At 42.6% G+C, this 10,085-nt stretch overlaps 1 protein-coding gene across 1 annotated transcript in view; it reads right to left on the bottom strand.

Moving 5' to 3' along the window:
* thbs2b (thrombospondin 2b) overlaps positions 1-3,662 on the bottom strand; it is a 20,571-nt gene extending 16,909 nt beyond the window's left edge. Inside the window, exons 1-4 of the mRNA XM_076296308.1 lie at positions 3,318-3,662; positions 2,880-2,953; positions 2,186-2,736; positions 1,745-1,829 (exon numbers count right to left, since the gene is read on the bottom strand). Of these exons, the coding sequence (XP_076152423.1) occupies positions 1,745-1,829; positions 2,186-2,736; positions 2,880-2,946 (703 nt within the window). The 5' untranslated portion in view covers positions 2,947-2,953; positions 3,318-3,662. The remainder of the gene's footprint in view (positions 1-1,744; positions 1,830-2,185; positions 2,737-2,879; positions 2,954-3,317) is intronic.
* Between the last annotated feature and the right edge of the window lie 6,423 nt (positions 3,663-10,085).

Raw genomic sequence — 10,085 nt, 5'->3', positions numbered from 1 at the left:
AGTCATATGCGCATCAAAACAGTAACCTAAATGCATGTTTAGCCTTACCAATACTTCCGAAAGCTGAAAGCTGAAGTTCCCACAGTGAGTCAGCCCACAGTGAAAAAAAATAGCATAATCAGTCTTGTTTGACTCCACAATGCTGAGAGGAAACATGCTGTTTGCACTTCCCCGGATCATGTGTGCTTATTTCTGGCTGAGCACTTGGACACATGCTTGTGAAAAGAGTCATATGGATGTGTGAAATGTAGAACAGGTCCCTGGTGAAAAGGGCTCCCTCTGATATCCTCTGGATGCTGAGCTCCACTGAGCCTCTAAATCACTTGGCCATTCTGGAACCAGTCTGCTCTGAAATACCCATTCAACTCTCCAATGAGCACTTGAGAATGTGTTCGGTGTGTGTGTGGGTGGGTGGGTGTGTGAATGTCTGTGTATGAAAGAGAACAAGAGCAAGGGCAATAAAGAAAGACAGAGAAAGAGAGAGAGAGAGTTGTGAGAAAGACATTGGTAAACAGACATAATAAGCCTAGCTATGGTTAGGATATAATAATAAAAATGCCAAGCACTGACAGAGAGAAAGAGGGAAAAAAAAGGGGGGGGGGAGCACCAAAAAATGCACAAAAAAGTTTTGAAGTGATGATGTGACTACATGATGCAGATGACAGATAAAACATCCAGCTGGCTGAGGCTGATGGGTGACCTACTTTCCCCAAGCTGATGGGGGAGATAGTGTGCACACCTTTCAGCCGCATGCCAAACGCCCTGATGGCTTTCTCAGATGGCCCAAGGCCCAGCGGCCAGGAGCCTGCTGCGTGTGGTGCGCCCATGCACGAGCTCCTTGCTGAAGGTTTATTTTTCAGAGTTAGCCGCCAACTGCCGAAAAAACCTCCCCGGAGAGTGAGAAAGAGAGTGTGTGTTGTCTTCCAGCCTGCTGTGGAGCTCCACTTTTTCCAGAAGGCTGACAGTGAGTTCGCAAACTGGGCTGACATCATATCGTAAGATCCCAGGGCAGCATTCAAGCAAACCCCACAAGTCCTCAAAATTACACTGTAGCGTTCTTGAGAAATCCATCCCCGTCCAAAGACAGATTAATAATAAGACATGAAAAGCATACTCTGGACCTAAGCTTCACATGCTCTTTAGGGACATACGACCAGTGAAATACACCAAGAACGACAATATATGTTTTCCTGTGTTCTACTCACTACTCGTGGCTGGGTAGTGCAATGTTTCACCATCCTCAAATGTTGTTTTAACTCAAGACATTAGTTAAACAAAAATAATAAATCTGACCCCATGACCAGCATAGGGGAGCAGTGAGTTCAGCTCCTCTGGTAGTATTTTTTTCAGGTTGAAGTCAGGTAAGGTTAGTGGTAGGTAGAGCTGAGCAATCGCAAGGAATAAAGCAATGCCTTAGGAAACTCAGACTGAAAGTGCAGCCATTCCCACAGACTTTACCCAAAGTGAGACAAAATAAAGAGGACCTCTTTGATCCCTCAAAATCACATATATGGAAACACTATTTGGCATCAAAACATAGAATTGCAAAACATGCAATTTGTAGGTATTTTAGGCAGATTTAAATGTATGGCTGCAATCTTGCCACTGGTGATTGGAAAGGTTCCCAAAAGTAATTCTTTTTTTCTTTAGGAAAATCTTAAAGTGCTTGAGGTCATTCTTGAGTCTCTCTCTCTCTCTCTCGCACATGTACTTTTATGTGTGTATGTGTGTAAAAAATAAATACCTGGCATGGTGAGCACACATCCCCGGCTCTCCAAAACATCCTCCAGAGCAGTGTCAAAGATGAAGCGCACGTTCTGGAGAACCCCCTGAAGAGACAACCCAAAACTATATCAAGCTGAGCCTGAACAGACAGGTTGAGCAGACCAGAACATGTCAAAAAGTCAAATATGCAAATGCAATAATACTAACTTGTTAAAAATATATTTGACCAAACAACCTTAATTGTTTGGAAAACGTATGCACCTTTTTAAATAATCTTTAATCCTCTTAAACTTTAGCACTGATTGCTGTTATTACCAACAATAACTCACAGAAGACTAAACGCAATGGTTCTCATTTATTTTCCCATGTCATGCACTGCGTGGATGTATGGGAGTGGGGAGGGCGACTGCGAGTTACTCGTAAAGGCAATACCATATGTTCCTCTCCAGAACATGCTCACCCTGAAATGATTTTCCCGGGCAGAGCCCTTGGCAACAAACATGCGACCCCCAGCGGCGGTCAGGTGCTCGTAGAATGGCTCGTCGAGAATGAAGCTGTCAATCAAACGACATCCCACGTAAAGCGTAGCTGTTTCTCCGTGTACATGCAGCGTAAGATTCTTCCATTGCGAGTCAGACAGGTCCACATCTTCGAAGGAGATGATGTTGCGCGAACCATCCGCCCACCAGTACACCAGGTCTAGAGTGTTGGTGCGGCCATCAGAGACCACTTCAAACTGACGCCTCTCTCCGGGTCCCTCGAGGGAGATCACTGTGCCACGGGAAGTACGGTCCTGGCGCATGGTGGCCGTGAAAACGAAGCCCTCATTGTTCTGGATTTGCAGAAGCAGTTGCTGCAGCGAGGCTGCGCTGACCGAGGGCAACTGATCGAAGCGAATGAAGCGGTAAGCGGGTGTATCGCCGTCCAATCCCTTGAACAACTTTACCCCTATTGTTTTTCGCGTTATACCGCTGGTTTCAAACAGGTCAAACACTGTTTCATCCTCCACCACTGTCAAAACAAGAACGATGTTTGAGGTCAGGAGCAGTGTCAGGACCATGACATCTAATCAACTATTTAATTAAATAATAATATCAATAACTAGACCTATCAAAAATATGAAATACGAAAGTAGATTAACGTATGTCCATTACCTTGCGCGAGAACAGAGGAGCTGAGGATGAACAGTGTCAGCCACACGCGACATCCCCGAAAAATCATTATACACCTTTCAAAATACAAACACTTCATCACAATTCACAGCCCAAAATAATTATTAACAGTCAAATTATCTAAATATCAAGTACTAATAAGTACCATCTGCAGCACATCAACTGAATGCGTCAAACACCCGTTTTGGATAGTATAGGCATTGGCTAATTCCGATTCAATCAATTGAACTTATTAGTGTATCAAGTGTTCAATAAAAGCCTCAGATAATTGTAGATTATCTATAACTCTGCACACTGATTTACTCATTAACATTTGGTCAAACCCCATGCAAACTGTTTCCCTCGTAATTTAGATAATTAACCACAAACGTCCATGGAAACACTTGGTGACCTAACACAACATCCGTTCATTACACTCACCTGAGTGAGATCTGCAGTCCTTCGAAGGTCAAATTCAGTAATGGCTGAGTATGACAATCTTATCGAGTAGCCGCTCTCCTCATTAATGGATGTTTGAGGAGCTGCACACTATGCGTAAAGAAGTAAAGTTGTGCGTAAAACAGAAGGTAGCCCGGCAGAGCGCAGAAGTGATTCTTGTGTCCAGAACGCACCGGTCTGCTCGCTATATGATGCCGAGAGTAAGGTGAAGTGTCAGGTTAAATCTGCATTTATTGCAAATTGGTCCTGTAGGCTACGAACTCCTTGTGGTCCAGGAATGTTGCTAAGATGCACTGTCTGACATTGACATCTAGCCCATTCGTCCCCTTTTGAAAAACCCAGGCTTCTTTATCATTAGTCAGTGCGTATCTGGTTTCAAGGAGGAGTTTGAGAGAGCGAGAGTGAGTGAGTGAGTGAGTGAGTAAGTCTGAGAGAGAGAGATATAGATAGACAGAGAGAGAGAGAGAGGGGGGCGTCTTTGCGAGTGGAAGTCGTTGTGTTTGTGCATTACTTAAATTGTGAGTGCAAAAAATGGTTTGCCAGAGACTCAGAGTTAAGGGCGATATTACATCAAAAACATGTAGGCACCAAGGTGGTTTAGACAATGCTTTCTTTCTCACATTCATCTCACATTCATCAAAGCTGTCTGGACATCGTAACCTAAAGCCAAATGTCTGCTACTAGTCTGTATAGACTGCTGTATATAGTTAATGACCGCAACTCAATTGTATCGTTCTAACTACTACCCAAACGCTATAATTTCAGCATAGCATGCTCTGAATAATGAGATTGATGTGGCTAATGGGACCCAGATTTTTGCGCCCCCTGCAGTATCAAAGACGGACGAGTTGACTCGAGACATTCCTTCACCAAATGGTGTTGGTGTGGTTCTGCCACGGCACTACAAATAAGTGCAGCGCGTACAAATTCCATTCTGCAATAAATTAGCCGACCTTTTGGAACATTCCCATATTTTTGCACGATAAAGTGTCACAGAGGGAGATGGTTAATTCCATTACTTTTTGGAAATAGGATAGCACTCACAGTTCTTTTTAAAAACGTTTTAATCTCCCCACGACGTTTTGGGCAAGACGCCCTTTTGGTAATCGCCATAATCCCGCTGAAGGTCGTCTTGCCCAAAACGTCGGTAAGACGAATAAAAAAGTTTGAGAAAAGAACCGTGAGTGTTATTCTTTATTCATAAAATGTATTTTTACGCTCAGGAGGAATTAGCACCCAGTTGAGTATACACTAAAGTGTTGAGCGCATTAGTCTGATTATAAATCCATTACTTGGCATAGACATTGAGCCTATGGAGTTTAAAATGATATTACTTGAGAATAATTTAAAACTTTTATTTTAGGAAAAAAGTAACATTATTCAGCCTATTCAGACTGCGGCACATGCAATGGTTGATTTAAATAGTGTCATTATTATGAAGTTTTGAATTGTTATTGAGTTGATTGCAGCATGCAACAATTGCAAATATTTAAACATTAAACGTATAACTTATAAATAATTATAATAAAAAAGGTCCGGTATTAAGTGTGTCCCTACTTAAGGTCCCTATCTGGTGAATGGACTGTACTAAAGAAACACACTATATCTCAGAGTTTACAGTTTAACTTAAGCAGAGCGGAAAAAGTAAATAACCCCATGTGACAACAGTTTTTATAAAGTGGCAAAATATGTCTGGGTTTAGAAGGTGCCATCATTTGAGAGTTTCCAAAGATTAGACACTGGCATGTATACAGAGAGAGAAATAGTGAAGTGTGACAGAAACAGCAGTGCATGGCCTCTTTTTTTAAATAATAGTTAGGCCTATGATTTAAAGTTATCATTATCAATATTATTAATATCATAAAGCAATGACGAGAAAACCATATAAATGAATGTTTCTTATGTGAACCCCTAACTCGTTCCAGCCAATTTACTTACCTGGCAGGTGAAACTTGTTCTGATCTCAGTAATGTCAGGTTTCAAATCATGGAAACATGCAGCTAATGAGAAAAGCATTTCAAGGCACATTAATATTTACTTGTGCTCTCAGGAATCACAGCCTCAGCATCAGTCCAAGTGGTTGAGTGATAGGAGGGTGTTTGGGGATGAGTTGATGGAACTGAGGCAGTGACTGTACCCTGTCTATGTGGTCGCTATTCCAACAGAAGGACCTGTCCTGTGTACACTTTGAGAGCCACCTGCGATACCGCATACAAACATAGTTTTGTTCTGGAACGCGGGTTCTAAGAAATGTCGTGGCAGTACCCATCGTGGATTTATGTGCTTGCTAGAGTATGTGCCAATATAAGAAACATGGCCATTTAACAGTCTGGCTCATCTCTGATCATTCCTCTGCTTTGTGTTCAGCTTTTCCTTTTCATCCTTCAGACTCTCACTCGTCTTGAAAAACATCCACCACCATAATACATGAGCAGGATTCTTGGAAGGACTTGTGCTTCTTGGAAAATTCTACTGATTTAATCCCAAGCTACTGGAAATAAAGAAAGAGCATTGCACTGATGGATCAAACAGAGTCTCCTTATCTGTGGGGATTTGACAAAAGACCAGAGAGATACAGGGGGCCCTTAAAAGCACTTCTCTCTCAACAGACCCTGTATAAAATGTTATTGTCACATTATTTATTTGAATGTGAACCAAAGGTCAAATGCTGCTGTGTGATATAATAAAACTGATGCTGGAGTTAAAGTTTCCTTGAAAGTGACGTTTTCAGCCATGAATATACTGTAGGTCTCACATGGCATTGGACCATTTGGTCAGATATATGCCATCAATTGTTCCTCTCATGTGAGATGACAGTGACCACCTTGTTTTCTATCTCTAGACCACACATTGCATGGATTACATCATGATTGCTAGAGACAATGTAGTTTGAAATCATGCATAATACTGTTTGTAGTACTGTGTGTTCAAATATTTGAGTTGTGTTTAGTAAAGTAGCAACATCTGTCTGACTGAACAATTGTTGATAACAGCATGTAAACAGCTGCAGTTACACTGACCTGGCCACATAGCCCTTAGCTCAGCTTGAGCTATCAAAGCAACCATCGCTCTGACTGCGCTCTGCATGATGTGTTTTTGCACAAGGGACTTATGAAGGAGTTAGATGTACTGAACAAATCCTACTTGCAGTTCTTTGATGAATAATTTAAAATGTGTGAGTTACATAATAGGCCAAAGCAGCCTCCCTGGACTTTATTCCTCAGAATTCATATCTGATCAGTTAATGGCTTCCAGACAGAAAGAGTAAGGGGGGTTGGAGAGAGAAAATGAAGACTTTTTACTCTTTTATTTATTAACGAACATTCAACACCAGTGTGTCATTGTCCTTTGATCGATGGGAGATCATTTTATTGTTATAATATATTTTTGTTTCTCGCACTTTGATACTAATTTACATTTTTATGTTCTTTCCCCTTGAGCAATTTATGTAGTTTCCATCCTAGTAAAGTCACTAAAAAATTGAACGCAGCCTCTGCACAGTGTGTTTCCCAATGCATAGTGAAAGAAGCACAGCTAGTTTCTGCATTAAGCTCCACATTTAATGGGCTGTATGAGTCAATAACAGATCACAAATACTTATTTAATAATCCTGGATGGCCCCAAGGCAGGGCCCAGCTCTATTAAAGTTGGCTGCAGGACACTCTATTGCTACTCTGTTTTCCACCTCCTTTGGAGACAGAGAAGGTTTTGCAATCAAAGTGATTGGATTTCAGCGACTCCAAATGAGTAAAAAACAGGTTAAGTCATGAACTTAGAATCAAACAGCAATCTTGATGATAAATGTTAATAGCGAAAGAAAGCTCCCCATTTGCTAAATAATGTATGCCCTTCTCCATATATTGTTCATTTTATTTAGTCTCACACATTGTTGCAAGTCCAACTGTGGTATACTTGTAATTGTATACATGTGATTACAATTGTAATTGTAATCACATGGTTGTTCCGAAAGGACTTATCATCACTATTGGTTACCAGAGATCAGTTCTTTGGCATTTCTGGATGGCTTTCTACCCATCGGGTGTATCTATGATAGCTATAGAGATCCAATAGAGATCCAGTGGATTTGCATGTGTGTTAACATGTGTTTGTTGTGAAAGAGCACAAGTCAAGGAGGTCAGTAAGGAGTAGGATGGCGTGTTCCTTTAGTGACATAGACAAATCTCCAGTGGTGGAGTTGTCTTTGCACATAAGAGATGTTTCAAAAAAGAGGTGAACCTTTCCCCTATTTTAGGAGGATTTTCCACACACCAACAGTTTACCCTCCTGACTGTGATATGATATCACTAGAAAGCAGCTTCTAGTGTGTTTTCAACACACTAATTCCTACATCATTCTAAGATGGATTTTCTGTGATCACTCAGCTTCTGAGAACCAAGCCTTTCAGCACAATCACTTGATTTGTGCTTGCATTCCATGGCTTGCCCTCGGGCACCTAAAATAGGTCAAGATGCATATCAAAGGCCATATCACAGATACCTTTGCTGTCCCCTTCCTTTCCCCATGCTTTAGATTCACCAAAGGATGAGAGAAGCACTTCACTCTGAGTCTGAGGAGAACGTTTGTGTCAGCCTATTGCAGATACTAGTGAAAAAGAGACCTCTGCTTGTCGTCACCATAAATCAACTGTCAATGTCAGAACATCAATGCGGTTCCTCTTTGGAAATCAGATTTCAAACACTGGACTTAGTTTGGTGAGATGACTTTGACTGTGATATCAGGTATCATTTTATGATCTCCATCTGTAAACCCGAGGCTTCCTCATTTACAGGGTACGCCGTGTGTTGATGGGTGCACATGTGTTCACCGGAGAGCATTTATAGGGCAGAGAGGAATTTGTTTGAACTGTGAAACCGCATGCTTTTAACCGTTGCGGTAGATGCACAGTAGCTTGTTAGATCTGCTCCTTATTCCACTGTTGTTGCTAGTCTGTCTGGATTCAGTCTGAGCACAGAATATGTTTACCTCTCTGTCATTTGTAAACGTGTGAATGTCCATACATCAGTGCATGTGGCAATAAATGCATGTGGAAATGTGACCACAGATGCTGAAGAGCCTTGTGTGCGCTCTAAGGTGTGACTGCACCTTGTCCAGTTGACTAGAGGCCATGTCAGACTCCCAAGGTTATAACTCTTAGTGACTTCATGCTGGAATGTAAACCCAGTGGCTCTCGAGGGCAACCTTTGACCCCAAGTGGACACACATGACCTCACCTGAAGTTCACAGATGATTGTTTGTTTGGTAGGAGTGGAGGTGGGGTGTTTTCTGGTGGCTTCCAAAAACTGCTGACGGGCTGTAACTTTACACTCAGAATGTTTGTCTATTTGACTTAGTCAAGCATTCGTTAAGTCAGATGTGTAGAAGGAGCAGCTATTGGAATGGTCCTAAAGGGGAAGGTTCCCTCTGCCACCTTTTAGTGAGAAATTTACACTACACTAAACTTTTTAGTGAAGCTACTTTATGTTTTCTCCTGGATACACAGAACTATCCAGCAATGCAGATGTCCAATGTTGGGTTTACAGGATTGCTTGTGAGTATAAGAAAATGCTTAAAAGGAGGAGATGTTTTTTTCCCTAGGCTGTTCCCCAGAGATCTCAATTTGGGTTAACTGAAACTGACCAAACCCAGATGTGAGTCATGCAGCATCAAGCACAGGCAAGTCCGCCCAGACCCAACTCATCTCCCCCTTCAAATCTCGTGCAGGCAGCCCAGGAGGATATCAGATCGGGCCTAAGTGTGCAGAAAGTTCACGTGCTTATGCTTCGAGGAGCTTCCCATCATCCAAACAACAGGCCATTTATGCTCGGCCTGGTTCCTATTTGTGGGTGATCTTCATTGAGGTCAGTGGTATGATATGATATGTCCTCCTCACTCTTTACTGCTTGCCAGGAGATTTGGGTGTGGGGGGGAAGGGGGTCGGGGGTGGCATGGAGATTCTCTCCTGGGCTGGCGGCTGAGTGTGTTGTGGGAAGACATTCATCCAGCTCTAATCAAGGATGAAGCGCGGTGAAGCGCACACGCGTTTCAGAATATTCAGCAGAGGTCTGTCCACGCTGCATGTGCCGGGCTGCGAGAAAACAAGGTGAAAAGTGGCTCCAATTTCCCTGTGAATGAGAGGCGACGTGTGGTGAACGTGTCGCATGGCGGCCGGCTCAGTGCCGGGATTGGAACGCCGTCCCGGCGATCCCACGGCCAGATGTGGAGGCTGATTTACGAAGCGGCAGTGGGAACATTCCGGCAGCAGGAGCGCTGGAGATGGTGAGTCATAGTCTGACTTGAACACACACAATTGCACACGTCCATGCACACACACATGCATGCATACACACACACACACACACACACACGCACACACACACAAATACAAATACACCACACACACACAGACTAAGAAGGATCATGGAGATGGATCATTGTACTCCAGGTGAAAAATTATTCAGTTTTCCATAATCCTTCACAAATATACATGCATCTCTACTCTTCTCATAAATTAGTGGTGGATCTACTGTGGGCTGAGGACAAATACAAACTGTTGGAGGGGAAATATACAGCTTGGGATGCAATGAGCCAACAGCCCCAGCACAGACAAACACATTATCACATTCCCTCCAACACGTTAGTAAGAGAGACATTTGTAGCCATTAACGCCGTAATAACAGCCTTTTAGAGTTGCCCAGCCTGACTTGAGTGACAGTTCTCCCTTAACATCTCACAGAAAATCTGTCTCTCATT

The sequence above is a fragment of the Alosa pseudoharengus genome, unplaced genomic scaffold (genome assembly GCF_046254945.1).
Source record: "Alosa pseudoharengus isolate Yale_2024_CS ecotype anadromous, Long Island Sound unplaced genomic scaffold, YU_APseudo_1.1 YU_APseudo_1.1_scf_20, whole genome shotgun sequence".
NCBI classification, from domain to species: domain Eukaryota; kingdom Metazoa; phylum Chordata; class Actinopteri; order Clupeiformes; family Clupeidae; genus Alosa; species Alosa pseudoharengus.
Note: the sequence above shows the minus strand (reverse complement) of the source record. Positions and strands in the feature narration are given on the sequence as shown.